The sequence below is a fragment of the Thalassophryne amazonica genome, chromosome 9, assembly GCF_902500255.1.
Source record: "Thalassophryne amazonica chromosome 9, fThaAma1.1, whole genome shotgun sequence".
Lineage (NCBI taxonomy): Eukaryota > Metazoa > Chordata > Actinopteri > Batrachoidiformes > Batrachoididae > Thalassophryne > Thalassophryne amazonica.
Window position 1 is genome coordinate 887,566 of NC_047111.1, and position 22,373 is coordinate 909,938.

Sequence of the window (22,373 nt, forward strand, 5' to 3'; positions counted from 1 at the left end):
AAATGAATGTTATACTACAAAAATGTAATTTTTTTTCTGCTTTTCGTTACGTTATTAAGAGACTGCATGCATGATACCCTGAAAACTTGCTCTAATTTTATTTTTTATTTTTAATTATAACGTATACTAAGGCCATCTTACAAAAACAAAAGCTAAACAATTAAATAGAAGTAATTATTTGGAGTCAGTCTGGTTCACTCTGCTCCATTTTGTTACATTTTACCCCATTTCGTGATTAACAGTCTCCATTTCATATTTTAGTATGGCCCAGACAAAATACCTGATGGTACGGTGTAGGACCAGCTATAAAGACAGGGGATACAGAACTTCCAATGCATTCTAAACAAGAATAATAGACAAATATGACATTTATCAATCAATCAATCAATCAACTTCTTTCTTATATAGCGCCAAATCACAACAAACAGTTGTAATATTTGTAATATCAAAGTTCTTTTTTGCATGTTTCTGTCAAAATCTAAGTTAATATAATGTTGCACATTTTTGCATTAAAAAACAAAACAATATAACCCCCAATTGTTTTATTTCAACAGAGCTGAACTTGCATTAATCGAGGAAAACGGACATCTGGGACATTGGTCACGTGATCTGAAGCGCACCCTAGTCACCATTTTAAAGTAAGTGAAAACAAAGCAAACCTCTCTTTGCCTTTTGTAGCATTTTGAGTGGTTCTGATCCAGTAAATGTGCTCGCTATATATATATATATATATATATATATATATATATATATATATATATATATATATATACACACACACACACACAAACAAACTCGGAGCAGAAGATAAATTTGAAAAGAGACCTTTAGATGTCTCTTTTTTATTGTTTTTATATGCCCATGTGAGTATTTTATCATTTACATGCTTTATTTATTTTTTATTTTTTGCAGATCTGTCCCTGTTTTGAAGACATGCTCAGCAACATGAAGACACACTGCTTGGTTTGAACTTCTGACTTGTCATGCTTTGATAATATAGTGTCATTATTATAGTGCCTCTGTGGGTGTTCTTGCTCAGAGGTGCTTTATAAATTTGTAACTGTATTTTAGGCTAACTTCGGAAGGGGGGCATGGGGCCTTTAGTGTAGACAAGCATGGATGGAAGTACTATCTGCTGGATTAGTAATTCAGATGAAGAGAGTGAAGTGGAGGATTTGGCCGTGGCAGCTTTACCACAGTTGACTCCTGATTTATGCCAGAGGCAAGCCAGAAGACGTGCTTACAAGCACAGATGGCAGACAAAGAACAGGGGCCAAAATACTCTTAAATACTTACTCAGTAGTATCGACACAGCCATGGAAGAAGTTAGTGACTCATCTGAGGAGTCTGAACAAGAAGTGACCGTTGATCAAATAGCTGCCAGTAATGTTTTATGTGAGGGTGATCATGAAAGAGATGAGTCTGACTCAGATGATCAGAGACATCATTTACCAACAGTGTCACATGCTTCTGTACATAAACTTGATAATATGAACACAAATGACCTCTTCGATAGTGATGATGACTGTGCAATTGATACATTGCATGAGATAGAGAATGCATTGGCTGTCAGTAAGCTAGAGGGGGATATTGATGTGGATGAGTTGGATTTTATGGAGCAGGATGTCTTGCCATACCAACCAAGAGACAGTGAGGGGACTCTTTGGGCTGATATCAGGCAAGCTGTGTATGACTCAAGAATGAACACCGTGCAAATTGATGCGATACTTTCAGCCATGTTCAAGCATAGGGACTCCATTTATGCAGATCTTCCTTTAAGTCACAAGACTTTGATGAAAACTAGAAATGAAAGTTTTAAGGATCTCATAAAAGTTGTTTCAGGGCATGAGTATTATTACTATAACCTAGCAAAGCAGCTTCAGTTCTGTCTGTCTCGCTATCCAGATGATGTTGTTAGTGCTGTTGATACTCTTGAGTTGGTTTGGAATACTGATGGACTTCCTTTATACAATAGCAGAAGATTGTCTTCCTGGCCTGTACTTTGTTATGTCAGCAATCTTAGACCTAGATTTGTGTTTGAAGTTGTTTTGACTGCTGGTGATGGTAAACCTACAAATTTAGACTTCTTTGTAGACTTCATACGTGATTTGAAGTACCTCATGGAGAATGGACTAGAATGGAAAGAAAAATTATATAGTGTAGCAGTAAAAGCTGTTGTGTGTGATGCACCAGCTAGGGCCACCATCAAATGCACTAAACAGTTCATGGCAAGATTTGGATGTGATCAATGTGAGAAGAGAGGGGAGCATGACGGCAAGAGAATGGTTTGGATAGGGTGTGATGGAGCTGTGCCAAGGACAGATGATAGTTTCAGGACCAAAAGGCAACCAGAATATCATCTTCATGATGGAAAGAATAGCCCATTACTCAATTTGGACATTGACATGGTTTCATGTTTTCCTCCAGACTTTATGCATCAGGGAGGTGGCTGCATGAAAAAGATTTTGCTTTGGGTGCTCAGGGGTCCAAGAAAGAGTGGTAATGGCAAATACAATGTCAGAATGAGTGCAAAGAACATTAATTTGTTGGATCAGCGCATTAAGTTCATCGCTCCATTTATTCCACGTCTTTGCAAGAAAGCTGCGGACAACAACCGAAGTTGCAGACTACAAGTATACTGAACTGTGGCAGCTGCTTTTGTACACTGGAAAGGTCTTGTTCCTTGATCTGATGGCCTGTCAAGAGCAGTATGATCATTTCCTGAAATATTCGGTTGCCTGTAGCTTGATGAGAATCTTTTGCTGTCTCCAAGTCTGTCAAAAGCTTATCGAGATGCTTATCCGTCAGGTTGTGAGTGGATTTTCAGATCTCTATGGAAATGCATTCATGACATACAATGCTCACGCCAGTCTACACTTTCCGGCAGTTGCTGCCTGTCATGGCAGCCTTGACAATGTCAGTGCCTACCCTTTTGAGAATCATTTGGGCCACCTTAAAAAGTATGTGACTTCATCCCACAAACCTCTTGTTGCCATGATGAAGGGTGTGGAAAGATGGCAGAGTATTGAGCGTGCTAAAATCCTGAGGCAACCAGAGCACATTATTAGGGTGAACCCACCAGACAACATTTACATTGACCACAGGCAACACAAATGTTATGAGGCTCTGAGGGTGACGGGGAAGAAAGTTCAGTGCAAACAGTACAGTAGAGCTGAACCACTTTTTCATAGGCCTATAAATTCCAAAGATATTGGCTGTTACAGTGTGGTGCTGAATGACTGGCGATTCATCTCTTTGAAGGTAAAGGATGTGCAAAGCCTGAGACGTGGTATGAAGATCAGTCTTTTTGGAATGCCTGGTTTAATAGACCCACATATCACAAAGACAAGAGCCATGTTTATGGCACTCCTTCACAACCAGCAAGATGCACTCTACTAGCAGACTATGATTGAACAAATCTCATTTATCAATAAATATGTAGGTTTTGTAGTCCATATTACAAGTGAATTTCAGCATATGGGAACCATAAAAAATTATAGTTTTCTATTTTTGTTTGGCCTTCCATCCATACATTTGTCAAGTGGTTTCCGGATTAAATTAAACACTGAAGCTAGCATGATAAAACCTTGTCTTCTTTACTAATGCAGAAATACTAGCCGATAACAAGAAAAAAAATAGGTCATTATTGACGAATCTAGGTTTTTATAGGTCCATAATTAACAAATACAGGTTTTCTAACAGCGAAAGTCACAGGTTTTTAACAGCAACATTTTTGAGGGGGTAAATGCACTTCAAATCCTTGTTAAATTTGATTACATTATTTCGGCCTCGAGTGTGTATTTACATGCACATATGTTATGAATCTTTAATGTTCAAAGTAGCTAATCCAAAAATTTCTGAACGATGTGTGAATACCTTTTGAATGACACTGTATTAACTTTGCCATAGCAATGTCAGTATGTTTAATAATCACAAAGCTTCACACCTTCATGTGTAAGTTTTTTTTTTTTGTTTTTTTTTGAATCAGTAATTTATGAAGGCTTATTGTAAATATAGTTATTAGAGCTGGGCAGCGATTAGGATTTTTAATCAAATGATTTCCACGATTAATTGTGATTAATCACATTGTTATATGCAAAATCCAAAAATGAATTCAAAAGTAGTGTATATAGCACAATTTTACTTTGAATGTTCTGCCATATGAACGAAAGCATGGGCAGCGCCAGTGGCTGATAGAAAATAATTCCTCATTTATGATTTTCATTTCATTTCAGCCCATGTTTTTCAGGCCTTGTCTACACTGAAAGTGAACTTCTCACCTTTTGTGAGAGAACAGTGACCAGCTGCAATCACTTTTTTTTTAATCTCTCCTGTGCTCTTTTTTGAGCATGTACTTTTACTGCATTGTGTACATGGTATAAAAACAATTCTGCGCGATTTATACTTAGGGAACAATGGAACACAGCGGGAATCATAAATTGGCATCGGGTAATATATTGTGAGGGTGAGGCTTCAGTCACGTTGAGTGGTGTTGCGCTGAAACCACTTCATTTCTGGGTCGAGCACGGGACGGCAAAAAAATTAAACGTGTTTGATTTTTGGTGTCTGATTCGCTTCAGCATTGAGCTGCATCGTCTCGGTACTAACTTGCTTCCACGCAATGCAAATGGAAGCAGCCCCGGTGTGAAAGGGGCTTTAGTCTGAGGCAGCCATTTCACTGTCGCATTTGCAAGCCTATCTTGCCTTTATTTATCAATAGTTCTCCTACACGCTGCATCTAACATAGTCTGCCGCAGCCTTGCACCGCAGTGTGTTTGGTATCAGCTTGTGTGCTGCATTTAGGTGATACTTAAGACTTGAAGTATACTTTGCTGATAAAACAACTGGGTTAATGTGCGATAAACTCCCTTTTAACTCCTGTTAAAAGGGAGTTTTTCCTTCCCACTGTCGCCAAGTGCTTGCTCACAGGGGGTCGTTTTGACCGTTGGGGTTTTTACGTAATTATTGTATGGCTTTGCCTTACATTATAAAGCGCCTTGGGGCAACTGTCTGTTGTGATGTGGCGCTATATAAATAAAATTGATTTGATTTGATAAACAAATTGTTGGCATTAATTAACACACCCAGCATTCATAGTTATCAAACTTGCAGTGAAAGAATAGAAACATTACTGCCATTGTTGCTTTCATTGTTCTGTATTCTACTTTCAATACTTTTTCAATTTACAGTTGGCACAAAATTTTATGTTTTAACCAGTCAAATGCTATTCCTCCACAGCCTGACCTGATGGGTTCCAGAGGAAACAAAAAGAAGAGAGTAGCTGGTGACAGTGATGCTGGTGTACAAAACAGAAGCAGAAAACGACGTAAAATGATTGGAAAAGACGTAAGTTTCTTCAGAGTTAAACATTCTTGCTGTATAATTGAGATATATCTGATTTTAACATGATTTTCATGAAAAGCCTTTAGTATACAACACTGGCAATAGAAAATTAAGGCAAGTTTTATAAACATTCTATACATTGCACATTATGGAAATCTGAAATAAAATAATTTGTAAATAATTTATTTCAAGTAGTAATTAATACTTTATTTCAAGTAGTAATTAATACTTATTAACCATACAAGAAATGTTGCATTGTTTTACAGAAGGAATGGTGCCTCTTCTATTTTAATGTGGGCGAACGATCCTTGTACAGTGTCCCAAAGTCATGGGTGTCTTCGTTCAAGAACCTAAAGAAGCCTTTAGGTGATGGCCGTTATGAATTATTCTACAAGTGTTGGTGGCCAAAAGAAGACAGCAGTGAGGCTACTGCATCAAAAATGAAGATGCTTGTAAGAAATTGTTCAGAACCGGACTTTGACAAATGGACACAGCGCAGAGGCAAGCCATTGGGAACATTCCTGGAATTAGAGAAGTGTGAGGCAGCGCTTGCTAAACGAGAAGGTCTGTCTACAACTGAAAGTGAAAATAATGGAGAGGACTCCGCAGACATAACACCACCAGGGAGAGCAGAGGCAAGAAGCCAAGATGATGTGGCTGATCAGGATAATGCAACGGCAGGTTGGTATTAATTCAGAAAATGTGTCAGTTGTAATTCGTTTGACAGAAATATTTCTGTTCATGTGTGCATGAAATAAATATAAAGAAAAGTGTATCCTTCCTCTCTATGTACATAACTTTTTATAACCATAATTAAAATTTATATGCTGTCTGTTACTAGGCATTCAGGAAATTGAAGTTCAAATAACATGTTAGTGCACAGAAAGAGACTTTGTGAAAATGAGTTTGATTCAGTTGTGTTTTTGCATTGCCACAACTGTTTTATATTTTTGTGTGAATATTTAATTATTGATTGTAACTTTGATTACTGCCATAGGTTTTGCATGTGTAATTATTTCAACTTGTTTGTTTGCCCTTTACAAATGCGACCAATAATAATAATTTTTTGGGTTATTGTTTATTTTTCTTTTCAAGAGTAACCATGCCTGCTGTCATAAGAGCTGCCACATCAGTGATTCCATCCGACCAACCGGTTGAGCCTGAGCCAAACGCCATGACGGCAGTTCAGTCACACCAACAGCCCGATCAGTCTAAATCGGAAAGTAGTGGTGAATCCACAGGTTTGCATTTTGTTTAAATGAGATTGTACAGCGACTTACTTTTAATATTGAGTGTTTGTTTTCTTTTGGCATAGAAACATCAGCTAGTCTTGACTGAGAACTGACACCTTCTGGACATGTGCCTGGCAGTTGTGTGAAGACGCATGTCCTGCAGACAGGAGCAGTTGACAAATTCTCTAAAGGATGCTCAAGATCAGGGGTGGGCAACTTGTTCCAGAAAGGGCCAAGAGGGTGCAGGTTTTCTTTGCAGCCACTGACTCCACCAGGTGATTTTACTGATTAATATCACTTTGAGCAGATGGAATCAGTTAATCAGTGAAATCACCTGATGGAGTCAGTGCTTACCCCTGCTCTAGAGTCTACAAGTTTTCATATAATGTAGATTGAAAAAATTTGTATAGGTGTAATAAGTCTGGGGTGATAATACAGAGGTTTAGTGATTATGCATCTTGCACATTCTCTTGTCTAGCCAATTAGTGGTTGTGTTTCCATATGTTTGTAATTTTCCTGGAAATGGTGATTATATATATGTCACTGCTTTTGTTTTTTGAAGCTTTGTCATCTGCAAGAAGACCTGCAGCTGAGCTTACGGCACGTCGTCATTTGGCAAGTGTTTCTGCTGCAGATGCACAGCTGTCTGAGATTCCTCGTGTTGAGTTGACACCAACAGAAGGACTTGGGAGCATCATGCAGATGCTGGGCATATTGATGGTATGTTTAATTTACTCAAGTTTTACCTTTTTATATTATACAATTATAAAGGGAGCTGTGGTGGCCTAGCACTAATGCACTGGTCCCTGTGTCACAGTTTGAACTGTCCCCTTTTGTGTACTGCACATGTGTCATTTCGGACAGTCAGCAGCAAATTAACAGAACATTGCCTTGTTTCTGCTTTAAACTGACTTTAGAATAAGAACAAGGTGAAAATCTGTGAATCACTGCTGGCGGTCTGAAATGACGTATGCAAAAGGAGACCGCTTTTTAACAACACTGAGTTCAAAGCTCATGTTGTGCTGTATGCGAACTAGGAGACTATGAAACACTGTGTACTCGGCCCACCCTAACCCTTTTCCAGCTTGACTGTGTGTGTGTGAGCACTTCGTGGAGTAACACCACTCTGCTTCACGTTGTGGTGTTTTAGACTCCGCCTCGTGCGTTCAAACCGTATAATGCACGGCTTCAAGTTGTTTAATCCTTATACCATGGTCCCACACAGTGAACTAACACACAAATACTTATTTAAGTTAACAGAACTTGATTAAAAATGCGTAAGTATCTGGGACTATTTTATGCCAGTCAAGATATTTTCATCCTTGCCAACCGTTATCATCTTCTTTCCCGTCTTCAATCTTGTCCAGGTCGTCCGATGTTAAATCTTTATGCCGTTGCTTTTGCTGTTCTTCTCGTTTTAGTGCAGTAGATAACTGAAACAATCTTTCAAATGGTGATACAAGCACCAAATTTGGCACATGTATTCTTTAGACATTATTCTTTTGAGAAACCAGACTATCCACTTGATTGTTCAATAGGCGGCCAAGTAGGGGTCAATGAAGAATTACAGAGGTCAAGATTTACAAATGCTCCAATCATATTGAAAAGTATACCATATTCATCTGATCATACAGATACCAAAAAGGTATCACTTAGTCTATCTTTGATTGAATGTCATGACGTTATGGTGTGAAAACAGCATAAATGGTAACAAAGGTCAACCTCAGTTTGTACAGGGGGCCAAAATTAAAGTTGCTCCATCACTATTCACGTTTACCGCTATTTATTGTTTATCACTATTTACCAAAATTGGAGCTTGGAACATTTGCCTCCCGTACAAACTGAAATTAAGATTTGTCACTGTTTTTGCTATTTTTGCCCCATAACTTCGGAACATTCAGTCAAAGATAGTCCAAACTATACCTTTTTGGAATCTTTATGGTTGGACGAATAATGTGGTATAGTTTTCAATATGATTGGAGCATCTTTTGATTTTGATCCCTGTGTAATTCTCATTGACCCCTACCTGACTGCCTATTGAAAAATCGAGTGGATACTCTGCTTTTTCAAAAGAGTAATGTCTAAGAACTATTTGTGTTGAATTTGGTGCTTGTATCACCATTTGAAAGATTCCCCTGTAAATATTCTCTAATCTGCTGCACTATTTGCTCTCCTCCTCTTCCCATTCCTCAAACATTTTATTTAGGCTAAAAATATTAAAATTCACTTGGTAATCCATGTTTTATCACGTTTCTGTTATTCACCTGTCAAAACACAGCTGATCTGCGCCATCTGATTTGTGCGTTGCTGTGCTGCCGACCACAAAGGAGTAATATTACAGTGACTTAACTTGCCGAACTACGTGTACGTATTCACAAAAATAATGCACACCAGACAGACATGTAATTCTCACTGACCATGGTGTGTGTGTGTGTGTATGTATATATATATATATATATATATACATACATACACACACACACACACACACAACTGTATACTCTCTCTAGGGCAAAAAAAAAGTGACCTGTCCCAGCTAAAAACTGATTTTGTTGTAGACTGGGGGGGGGTGTTAATGGGAACTTCTGTATTAAGGTAGTAACATTTATGTGTACATTTGATGTTCCAGGAGAAGCAGAATGAGCTCATCTGCAAAATTGATGCACTCCTCACACAGTGTCCGTTCCCGAACATACCAGGAGAGGGAACTTGAACTTGATGATGAGGATGCTGCTGAGATGATTGTTAGAAGAATGTCCAGTTCTAATCCGGAAATGCGAGCTACAACAAATTATAAGCAGTGCCTGGAAGTCTTGGGCCTTCCTGTAAAGTCACTTGAAGAAGTGAGTTAATACATTTTACATTTGTCTGATCCTCTTCACTTCAACAAAATTGTTTTATTTTTTTAGAGTATATTATGAAACAACATGCTGTATTTATGGCATATACCACTTCTGAGTTTTCTCCATTGTGGTAGCTGATAACTACATAACTTGAGAAAATTCTGCAACCAGTATAAACAGCTTGATAAAAATATAGGGCCTGTACAATAGGTTGTTGGGTTGAGAATACCAATTCTGACCATGCTGCTCAAACTGTATAGTATATTAATAGTAAAATGTGTCATTTCTTATGAATAACAATGGTAATTTTCAACTTGCAGCTGAAGAGTGCCAATGAGAAACTTGATGGTGAGGACAAGGGAGCCAGGCGCCGAAGGAATGCCCTCATCAACACTTTGACTGCATATGCCCCTGGAATTGGACATGGAAAGAATACTATAACCAGCATTGTCAGGGACTGCTTGTATGCTATAGCCCCAGTTTATCTCTGGCAGTGCTTCAGCAGTCAGGGAAAGTCGGGAACTGCCAAAGGCAGCCTTGCCAGGGATCTTCCACAAATTTATAGGGTTGTCATGGCAGCTGTAATAGCTATTACATCAATGGACAGCAACACTATAATTTCTACGATTAGTACCATAATACGAAGCTGTCCCAACAGAGCAGAATCAAGGAAGTATAGACAGGACCATCCTTAACTTTTTCCTGACCAGCAAAAGGAGAATAAAACAACTGAGGACACCATAATCAACCCAGCCATTGCCATCAGCTCTGTCAATGGTAGGCCTCTCTCCTCTGATGAGTACTCCGAGGAGGACATTCCGGCCTCATCTCCAGAGTGCTCTACCAGACAATAGCCTCTTTTTCCATTAATGAATCTTCAGAAGACACGTGGAAGAAGCTAAATCACCTCTGCACACACAGAAAAGTCCAGGAATTGAAAAGTCGGCTAGCAGCACAACAGTCTGTAAATCTGGACGACATGATGGATGTGGTGTAGTAGATGTGGTATGATGTAGTGTGGGGCGTCACACTACTCAGCCTCACTAGTAAAGTAGACTCCAGGGTGCTGGAAAGGAGGGTTCGGGCGATAGTCGAACTTCTGATTGAAGAGGCACAATGCAGGTTCCGTCCTGGTCGTGGAACAATCGACCAGCTCTTCACTCTCACAAAGATCCTGGAGGGTGCCTGGGAGTTTGCCCATCCAGTCTACATGTGTTTTGTGGACTTGGAGAAGGTGTATGATCAGGTACCCCGGGAGATACTGTGGGAATATGAAGTGAGGGGTCCCTTCTCAGGTCCATCCAATCTCTGTACTCACAAAGTAAGAGCTGTGTTTGGGTGCTTGGCATTAAGTCGGACTTGTTTCTGGTGGAGGGTTGGCCTCCGCCAGGGCTGCGCCTTGTCATCAATCCTGTTTGTGATATTCATGGACAGGATATCGAGGCGAAGTCGGAGAGAAGAGGGTTTCCAGTTTGGTGGGCTCAAGGTCTCATCACTGCTTTTTGCAGATGATGTGGTCCTGTTGGCTTCATCGGCCTGTGACCTCCAACACTCACTGGATTGGTCTGCAGTGGAGTGTGAAGCGGCTGGGATGAGGGATAGAGGATCAGCACCTCTAAATCTGAGGCCATGGTTCTCAGCAGGAAACCCATGGATTGCCTACTACAGGTAGGGAATGAGGTCTTGCCCCAAGTGAAGGAGTTCAAGTACCTCGGGGTCTTGTTCACAAGTGAGGGGACAATGGAGCGTGAGATTGGCCATTGAATCGGCACAGCAGGGGCGGTGTTGCATTCACTCTACCATACTTTTGTGACAAAAGGGAGCTGAGCAAAAACGCGAAGCTCTCGATCTACTGGCCAATCTTTTTGCTACTCTCACCTATGGTCATGACCGAAAAGGACTAGATCGTGGGTACATGCGGCCAAAATGGGCTTCCTTAGGAGGGTGGCTGATGTCTCCCATAGAGGTAGAGTGAGAAGCTCGGCCATCTGTGGGGCGCTCAGGGTAGAACCTCTGCTCCTTCATGTTGAAAGAAGCCAGCTGTGGTAGTTTGGGTATCTGGTAAGGATGCCCCCAGGGCGCTTCCCTATGGAGGTATTAGAGTCATGTCCCTCTAGGAGGAGACCCCGGGAAAGACCCGGGTAGTCTATGAGCCTGTCATCAATTTTGACCTAATCGGTACCATGTAAGGTGACGAAACGACAATTCGAATCCAGCCTCAGTGTACCACAGCCTACACAAAAATGTATGATAACCATCCCAGGGTGGCAGCTGTAGCCAGCTAGGGGTCAATGAAGAATTACATGGAGGTTAAAATGTAAAAATACTTTAATCATGTTGAAAACTCTACTATATTGTTTCTCTGATCATAAAGATTCCAAAAAGGTATAGTTTGGACTACTGTATGTTATGGAGTTATGAGGTAAAAACAGCAAAAATGGTGACAAAGGTCAGTTTCAGTTTGTACAGGGGTCAAAAGAGTTGCTCCAATTTCAGTAAAAACTGGTGCAAGTTATTGGTTGATATAAAAGGATTAATAAATGAAATAGTTTTGACAGTGTTGAATGTTTGGTCTCCAAAGTAAAGGTCAAACAAGGTCCACATCCATTGGATTCTATGATGTGTGACATGTTACCCTGTAACATGATAACTAAGCATGACAGATGGTGCAAACTATTCCTTTTTAGAACACTATTAACCCAAACAGGTTGCAACAGTGTGACCTGCAGAACTTTCCACACATGGACACAGAAGGTAAGCGTCACGGCAAAGATTGGGCAGAGCTTGAGAGTACACATTATGATGATCAAGTGCAGAGCATCTAGTTAGAATTTGACAGGCACTTTACTGACTTTGCTTTCATTGAGCCTGTTGTCAGTTTTCCATTTGGGGAAAATATAGATGTGGACGGCATGGCATCACTCTTCAACCTAGATAGCTGTGCTATTAAGAATGAGATCGTCACACTGAAAAATGACACGAGCTCAAATCCAGAGCAACACCTGGCATGAATGTCCAATTGTGGAATCTAATGTAGAAAGAGAAGTACCCCAACTTCAGACAAACTGCACAGAATTTAACTGCAGTTTTTGGATTAATATATTTGTGTAAGTCTGCCTTTTCATACATGAAAATCATCAAGTCAATATTAGTGCATAATAAATTATGGCTACACTATGGCTTTCGATATCTCAGTTTTTCCCCTACCACACTCACTTATTTGCTTGCTCAGGGGGTCAATAAGGTTAGACCTTACCAATGAGAGGCACCTTGGGAAGACTTATGTTGTGATTTGGTGCTATATAAATGAATTGAAGTGAAATGTAATTGAATTTTACTCCTACATTGTGTTTTACCAAATTCCTGTGGACAGATAGGATTTGAGCCGTCCCAGCATTGAGAATTGAAAACAAGTCAGGAAAAAGTCCATGAACTGGGTTAATACACCAAGTGTTAGAGTTTCCACTTACATCCTAGTGTAGGAATCAGCAGCATGCTGTTCTTGTACCAGGTGATATTGGGTTTAGGAAAGCCATTCCGGGACTCACACGATGCTACCTGCATACAGAATCACATTAGCACCTTAAAGTTGGGTCTCAACAAACTTTTGAACTGGACTGAACACTTCCTAGTGTTCCTATTAATAAATCAGTGACAGAACATCACAGAGACTTTGTTCAACCAATTCCTGAAACTGAAGTGTGTGCCACCTCATTTCAATTCCTGTTTAGATTATGTTTGGCTCACAGCCAATCCTAGAGCAGGTCACATGGGTCTCTCTCTCTCTTTCTCTCTCTCTCTGCCTACCACTTCAACAGGTTTATTCAGATTTATTTACACTGACACTAAACCCTCATATATACTAAAACAAAAAAATGGCCCCATTAACTTGAAAATGTCTTACAACCCTAATTCCAATAAAGTTGGGATGTTGTGTAAAATGTAAATAAAACCAGAATACAATGTTTTGCAAATCCTCTTCAACCTATATTCAATTGAATACACCACAAAGACAAGATATTTAATGTTCAAACTGATAAACTTTATTGTTTTTGTGCAAATATTTGCTCATTTTGAAATGGATGCCTGCAACACGTTTCATGTGGTGTGTTTACCACTGTGTTACATCACCTTTCCTTCTAACTACACTCAATAAGCGTTTGGGAACTGAGGACACTAATTGTTGAAGCTTTGTAGGTGGAATTCTTTCCCATTCTTACTTGATGTATGACTTCAGTTGTTCAACAGTCCGGGGTCTCCGTTGTCGTATTTTGTGCTTCATAATGCGCCACGCATTTTCAATGGGTCTGGACTGCAGGTAGGCCAGTCTAGTACTCGCACTCTTTTACTACGAAGCCACGCTGTTGTAACACGTGCAGAATGTGTCTTGGCATTGTCTTGCTGAAATAAGCAGGGACGTCCCTGAAAAAGACGTTGCTTGGATGGCAGCATGTGTTGCTCCAAAACCTGGATGTACCTTTCAGCATTGATGGTGCCATCACAGATGTGTAAGTTGTCCATGCCATGGGCACTAACACACCCCCATACCATCACAGATGCTGGCTTTTGAACTTTGCACTGGTAATAATCTGGATGGTCTTTTTCTTCTTTTGTCCAGAGGACACAACGTCCATGATTTCCAAAAACAATTTGAAATGTGGACTCATCAGACCACACTTTTCCACTTTGTGTCTGTCCATTTCAAATGAGCTTGGGCCCAGAGAAGGCGGCAGTGTTTCTGGATGTTGTTGATGTTTGGCTTTCACTTTGCATGGTAGAGTTTTAACTTGCACTTGTAGATGTAGCAATGAACTGTGTTTTAATTGACAATGGTTTTCTGAAGTGTTCCTGAGCCCACGCGGTAAGATCCTTTACAAAGTGATATCAGTTTGTAATGCAGTGCCACCAGAGGGATCGAAGGTCACGGGCATTCAATGTTGGTTTCTGGCCTTGCCACTTGTGTAGAAAGCTCTCCAAATTCTCTGAATCTTCTGATTATATTATGGACTGTAGATGATGGAATCCCTAAATTCCTTGCAATTGAACGTTGAGAAACATTGTTCTTAAACTGTTGGACTATTTTTTCATGCAGTTGTCCACAAAGTGGTGATCCTCGCCCCATCTTTGCTTGTGCTCATGAACGGCTGAGACTTTTGGGGATGCTCCTTTTATACCCAATCATGACACTCACAATAAGTGTCCTTAGTTCCCAAATGCTTATTGAGTGTTGTTAGAAGGAAAGGTATTCTAACACAGTGGTAAACATACCACTGGCCCAGCTTTTTTGAAACGTGTTGCAGGCATCCATTTCAAAATGAGCAAATATTTGCACAAAAACAAAGTTTATCAGTTTGAACATTAAATATCTTGTCTTTGTGGTGTATTCAATTGAATATATGTTGAATAGGATTTGCAAATCATATTTTTATTTACATTTTACACAACATCCCAACTTCATTGAAATTGGGGTTGTACTTTTTATTTCATCCTACAGACAAAGCATACTGTCATAAAAACACATAGATAGGCCATTTTCTTTTTCCAGGACTGAAGGACTTTGGTATACCCATTCCTTGCACCACAACAGCTTGTTCACATGAATGAAGGTGTATTTTCAATAAAGATCTTGAACAATTTTTAAAAAATGCATTTCATTAGTTCGGATTTAGAGTGAAAATATTTCAACATACAATATGGCTGGCACATATGTGACACATATTCTGAAAGCTGAGACTGTTGTGAACATTTTGATATGCAACACATGGGCATTTTACTCATAAACACCTTACAAATCTAGAAAATTCCCCCGGACCCCATAGGGCTAATATGTTAATTCTGAAGATCACAGCCTCACCTTAGATGGTTCCTCGTTGATTACAGAGATTCCACTAAGGACACCCTCAATCACTGGAGCTTCTGGGGGTGCTTGGTCAGGAGAAGAATTAAAAAAATTATAACACTGATATAACATCATCAAATCTTTTCTATAGCTAAAATATTTTTTTAGAAATTCACAGGTTGTTTCTTATTAATGTGGGGGTTTCTCAAATTCAGCTATGTACAATGTTTTTGTCTCACAAAGAGAACTGCAAGGCAACAGATTATGACGAATACCTTCTGGCACAATTTTGTTGACATGAAATGTAATATATCCTGATACACAAAAATGACACTACCACTAAATTACATTTACTGAGGGCATTATCTTTATGAGCTGTGGCACAATGATCTACCCATCATGGTGCAGGTGGATCTGATGTGTGTCCGACTTCACATTGACAGAACATGAAATCTGAGCGTGAACATGGGAGCAGGAGCAAAAGGGTTTGGATTTGTCATGTTAACTATGGATTGTTAAACCTCACAGTTATTTTAAATGTTTTTGAGTACAACATTTTACTTGGGGGGGTCTATTGTCATCAGTCCAGTATTGACTTAGAATTGCAAAACCATCATGGGCTGCACAGCTACACAATGCACAAAAAAGCTACAAAATGCTCAACAAAGTGCTTCCAGTTGCTAATAAACTGAACATGTCATTTCAAGTGTCCAGTGGTATGAAGAGAATCCCGATGGACACAGGGACAAGGGGTTGTTCTATCTACAACAGGACAGAGAGTGGACTTGGAATGTCTTTCTGCATAGCAATAAGACCAAAACAAACAGAGGTTAAGGTAACACACTTACTGTTTCGTCACTTGTGTCACGAAGCTTAATTACATTTACTGAGGTGAACGTTTAAAGGTGGTAAAACTTGAATAAAAACATTGGGGTGGTGGAACCCCCAGTGTTTGTATTTCATTGGCACAATGGTTCATGAGCATCCTTACCAAACACCTTGAGGTGGGTCTTGCCTTCAGCGTTTCCAGCTGCCAACCCATTAACCTGGCAAAAGAATTCTCTCTGGTCAAAGAGCAGGACGTCCTGGATGGTGAGTTGAGTTTCTTGGTGGTGTGAGGTCACATGGATGCGACCACTGTATTCAGTGTTGTTATCTACCATCTGCTCAGTCTGATCACTGTAGAAAATCCGAATCCGTGAGCTGTTCCCAGCAGCTCTCTGGAGAAGAAACAGTTATCAGCAGTGGTGGGTACAGTACTGAAAATCTATACTCAAGCACAATTACTACCAAAAAAAAAAGAAAAGAAAAAGTATGTAGCTAAATTACAAAGAGTACAAGTTACTTTCTTCAACCAGAGATTAGATTTCTCTCCTTGTGGATGTCCCATGAAAATTCTTTCCCTGTCTAAGTGTGGACTCGTCACAGTACCTGACTATTTTCACTTCAGCAAGGTATGTGCACCATCACTGTGAAACGTTTGTACAATCATCGTTATTGGCGGCGGAACAAAGTGCTGCAGTAATGCACTTTGAAAATGCAGGGCTGTGAAATGAAAATTGTGAAATCCGAGGAAAATTTACAGGGGGTGTGGGGAGGGGGGTACAGCTCCCCAGGAGCCCCAGAATTAAATTTTTATCAAATGACACATTTCGGCATCTCCTGGAAGAACAAATCTCAAAATTAGTGGATATTTAAATGATCCTATATTCAACCTTTTATTTGACCTCTCAATGATGATGCTGAAATAACAGAATATGACGTGGAAGTAGGACCTGGAATGATTTTCCTTTTAATTGTAATCTAATTATGCATTGACTCAGAACAATTAAACTACATGAAATACATGAAGACTGAAAAGACTGTTAAACCATGTCAAAAACCACAGCTAAAGATTGTAGAATATTAAAAAAAATCAGGGTAAAATATCAATAACATACATTATAGTAAAAAGTCACATATTCTTGTGTAAATTCATGCAGCCTAAATCCATTCAAAGCCACAATGTCTGTTTTACAATGAAACAAAGTCGAGATTAGTGAAAAAAGTCACATAATCTTGTCTAAAATCCTGTTTGAACAGAAGAATATTTATTTTCCAGGGAGATAAAAGTTCTTACCGTGTTTCCTGAGAGGACACAGTTCACTTTTCTCCCTCAGCCCCAACCAGTCCCAGCAGAAGACTGCCCCTCCCTGAGCCTGGTTCTGCTGGAGGTTTCTTCCTGTTAAAAGGGAGTTTTTCCTTCCCACTGTAGCCAAGTGCTTGCTCACAGGGGGTCATTTTGACCGTTGGGGTTTTACATCATTATTGTATGGCCTTGCCTTACAATATAAAGCGCCTTGGGGCAACTGTTTGTTGTGATTTGGCGCTATATAAAAAAAAAATTGATTGATTGATTGACTTTTCCCGTTTCTTTTATCTTTCAGGTGTGTTGATGAAGCCAGCGACGATTCCACGGATTCTTGTCCTTATAAGACTTTTTCAAACCGTCTTTCTCGCCATCTTCTCTCTGTGCGACGTCGCTTTGTGCACAAATCTTCTTTTAAAAACTTAAAAGCTCTAAATGTTTGGGATGTCCACATGCTAAGTTTAGCTGCAGCGGCACACAAGAGCGACACAGCGTCGCTGCAGCAACCAACCAGTCTCGCTTTACGATAACTGTCGAAACAGCTACGCTTTGAGTGGCATTTTCCCTCCGTGAAACTCCGCAGATCTGAGGAAACTGATTTGTATCTGTAACACACAGATCAGTGTCCTTGGACTTATAAAACTTACATGATGTCATAAAAAAAGAGAACGCTTTGCAATAAGCATTTTAAAAACTCAGTGATGATCACAATTAAAGAGTACAACACTAACACCCCATCCCCTCTCCCCATGATGAAATCCATGGAATCCCGCGGATCTGCGGAGTTTTCACAGCCCTGAAAATGTGACAGGATGTGAGGTGTGCTGTTATTCAAACTCTGTTCCAGTGCTGACACGCTGACAGCCTCAAAACTAAATATGTTAGCTTGTGCACACATACTTCCATTTTCATTTTCCATTTGGGTTTGGCATCATTCATTCATTTTTTGCTGTTCATCTGGGTCCAGGTTGCGGTGGCAGCAGCTCATTGCACACTTCCTCAGCCAAGTCCTCTAAGTGTTCCTGGGGGATCCCGGGGCATTTCCAGTTGGGAAAGATATAATTTCCCATCCAGGGAAATGTAATCCCTCCAAACCATCTGGAGTCTTCATGGGGTCTCCTCCCTGCTGGATGCATGTGCCCGAAAAACCTCCCTTGTAAAGAATAAGAAAAAAAAAAAACCTTCCCAGTGAGACAACTGGGGGTATCTTCACCAGATGCCTGAACCAATTCAGGTGGCTCCTTCAGATGTAAAGAAACAGCAGCTCCACTCCGACTCTCTCCCAGATAGTCAAGCTTTTTACCCTGTCCAGCAGTGAAAGCCCAGATACCCGACAGAGGAGCCTCATTTCCTCCGCTTCTATCCGTGACCTTCTTCTTTCAGTCACGAGCCAAAGCTCATGACTACAGGTGAGGACAGATGAATAGGTCCATGGGTACATTGAGTCTCACCAGCTCTCAGCTCGTTACCACAATCATCTGGTACATAGATGCACAACACGTATGCAATTAAAATGAAACTATCACTGCAGCCAAATTTAGGTGATCACAACCAGAAACACCACTGATGATATTCAGCAAATAAGCTATTTGAACTTCCCTTACCCCGGTACGACACAGAATATCAGTCTGCTTTCACCTGAGCTTCCAGTTGAGTACTGTATTTCCTCAATTAAACGCCTGGCCTTGAGTAGGGCCTGCCTCATGGCCAGGTCAAAACTTCTGTGGAGAGAGGAGAACCTTCCAGAAGAACAACCATCTCTGCAGCAATCCACCAATCAGGCCCGTATGGTAGAGAGGACAGACAGAAGCCACTCCTTTGTAAAAGGCACATGGCAGCCCACCTGGAGTTTGCCAAAAGGTATCTGAAGGACTCTCAGACCAGGAGAAACAAAATTCTCTGGTCTGTTGAAACAAAGATTGAACTCTTTGGTGTGAATGCCAGGGATGATGTTTGGAGGAAACCAGGCACCATCCCTACAGTGAAGCATGGTGGTGGCAGCATCATGCTGTGGGGATGTTTTTAGCAGCAGGAACTGGGAGACTAGTCAGGATTGAGGGAAAGATGAATGCAGGAATTTACAGAGACATCCTGGATGTCTGCTCCAGAGCACTCTTGACCTCAGACTGGGGTGACGGTTCATTTTTCAGCAGGACAATGACCCTACAGCCAAGATATTAAAGGAGTGGCTTCAGGACAATTTTGTGAATGTCCTTGAGTGGCCCAACCAGAGCCCTGAACTTAATTTGATTGAACATATCTGGAGAGATCTGAAAATGGCTGTGCACCAACGCTCCCCATCCAACCAGATGGGGCTTGAGAGGTGCTGCAAAGAGGAATGGACCAAACTGCCCAAAGATAGGTGCACCAAGCTTGTGACATCATATTCAAGAAGACTTGAGGCTGTAATTGACAGGACTGAGCGGAGGCGAGACAAGACAGAGGCTGGACACAAATGCAGGCTCAGGACAGGACGTATGCGTAAAGGATGGTTTAATTCAGACCTGGGTTCAGTAACAGGAAGGCAGTCCGCGGAGCAAAAATACCGGGCAGGGACAAGACAGAGGACGTGGTCAAAAACAAGCAGGGTCAGTACACGAGCAAACAGAGTTGTCAGGGCTTGAGGCAAAAAGCAGGATCCGGTACACAGGGCTGAGTCAAAAACACGGCTTGGCAAAACAGGACGAGACAAAGTGCTGGTAAGTGAGTGAACTCAACAAATGAGCAGGGAGGAAGTGAACTGAAGCAGTTTAAATAAGAGCAGGTGTTAATAAGACAATGAAGTGCACATGGAGGAGGAAGAGTCTGGAAGGGGGCGTGGCCAGGTGACAACTAAGAGGCAAAAGAGATGCAGAAAGGCGGTGACAAATGGGCAAGTAAATGACAGATGAATGGGGCGTGGCCAACAGTGTTGACAAAGTGCAGGTGCGGGACATGAGAGTGCAGTGATCAGAAAGAGACTGTGATAACAATGAAACTGGACATGACAACTTAGAGACCTGAGAGAAGTGCAGACAAAGAGAGAATGACAGGCAGGTGCAAGTGAGCGGTGACGAGATTACAGACAAGACAACTAGAGATCATACAAAGAAAACATGAACAGGAATCTAAACTTGATCAGGACTGAAAAGCAAACCAGAACGTGATAAAGAGAATCATGGGAAATAACACACTGTGACAAAACCAAGTGGAACAGACAGACAAAACTATAAGAAAAACAGCAACTAAGTGATAACAAAACCTGGCATAACAGTACTACATAACAGAAATGAGAACAGCAAAAACAATAGGCAAACAATAACTAAATGATGAACCATGAAAACAGACCGATAGAACAAAACTAGAATGGAACTGGAACATGGCAGAAGAATAAAAGTAACAAAAAAAGAAAGTGACAAAGCAAAAATAGAACATAGAATAAACACATGATGAAAAAGGCAATTAATAAAACAAGGCTGGGGCAAAAGGAGCAGAACCAAATAAAGAGGGAAAATAAGGGCTGAAGCCTGGAACTGGGCGGGGCATGACAGTAATTGCTGCCAAAGGTGCATAAACAAAGTATCGAGCAAAGGGTATGAATACTTATGGACACCTGATTTATTAGGTTTTTGTAAAATTTTTAATCAATTTGCAAAAATAAATTGAAAAACATTTTTCATGTTGTCATTATGGGATGTTGTGAGTAGAATTTTGAGGGGAAAATATGCATTTTGGAATAAGGCTGTAACATAAAAAATGTGGAAAAAGTGAAGTGCTGTGAAAACTTTCCAGATGCACCGTGCATACAAGGCGATTTGCCTTCTGCATTTAACCATCCAACCAACTATGGCTGCAGCAGCCACAGTCCAGCGCCCGGGGAGCAACTCTAGATGTCGCTGCCTTGGTGAGGGGCAGAGAAAGGAGCAGGCCGTAAATAAGCATGTTTTTAATTGTGGGACACGTAGACACAGGAAGTACGTGTAAACTCCACAAAGAATGGACCAGGTGAGAAGCAATCCCAGGACCTTCTTGCTGTGTGTCAAGGATTTTATATAGTTCATGCTCTTATTATCATTTATTTTCTTTAGTTTATGCTTATATTATTATTATTTATTTTCTTATAGTTTATGCTTATTATTTTTCCTCTTTGTGAGAAGAGGAGGTTTTAGAAAGAAAGACTTGTTGTCTGCATTCTTCATGATTGAGCAAACTATTTTTCATTTTGCCTTATCCTGCTTTGACGAGCCACAAGGCTCATGTTGCAGGAATGGAAGGTTTCAGCCGTTACCTTGCTTTGCTATCACCCTCTTGCAGACATGACTCGTGTAACCTCTCCCGACTGTCCTTGTTTGTTTTTTCTCATGTTGATGAACTAAATAAAAGGCTGGGTCAGAGGAGGGGATTTTAGGAGAGCTTTGTAGCTGAGCACTTACAAGCTGCTTCATTGTTCTCCTCCTCTGCGCAGAGCAAAATATATATATATACATTTGTCTCTCTCTGACTGGTTTCTTTTCAGTGTTTGTGCCTCTCATTTCTTTAAAAACAGGGTGCAAACCCAACACTGTGAGGCAACACTGCCAACCACTAAGCTACTGCATGACCAAAAGTAGACATTGACAAAATTTCAGGGCTTTTTCTACTCAGTAGCAACTCGCTCAACTGCTCGCCGAGTCTCAGCTTTAACGTAGCGTTTGGCACCATCCAACTCGCTGACAGCCGCATGGTGACTGAGCCAAGTATGCTCGCACGCAAAGCTTCGCTGGCTGCCAAGGAGACCGACAAGTTGCAAGTGCCACTCCGTTGGAAAACGGCTGCCATTTTAAGAAGGTACAGCTGCCCGCCATATTGGCATACACACGCACGCACGCACGCACTCACTCACTCACACACACACACACACACACACACACACTAAATACATGCATACACTGTGGAATTTGTATGTGTTCTCCTGTACATGTAGTAATGATGTAGCAGCTTTAGTGAATGATATATGCTATTACTGAAAG

At 40.6% G+C, this 22,373-nt stretch overlaps 1 protein-coding gene across 1 annotated transcript in view; it reads right to left on the reverse strand.

Annotated features, from left to right (window-relative positions):
- The window catches only part of mcama (melanoma cell adhesion molecule a), a 183,755-nt gene that overhangs the window by 149,807 nt on the left and 11,575 nt on the right, over positions 1-22,373 (reverse strand). Inside the window, exons 3-5 of the mRNA XM_034178051.1 lie at positions 16,249-16,477; positions 15,273-15,343; positions 12,889-12,976 (exon numbers count right to left, since the gene is read on the reverse strand). Coding sequence (XP_034033942.1) covers positions 12,889-12,976; positions 15,273-15,343; positions 16,249-16,477 — 388 coding nt within the window. The remainder of the gene's footprint in view (positions 1-12,888; positions 12,977-15,272; positions 15,344-16,248; positions 16,478-22,373) is intronic.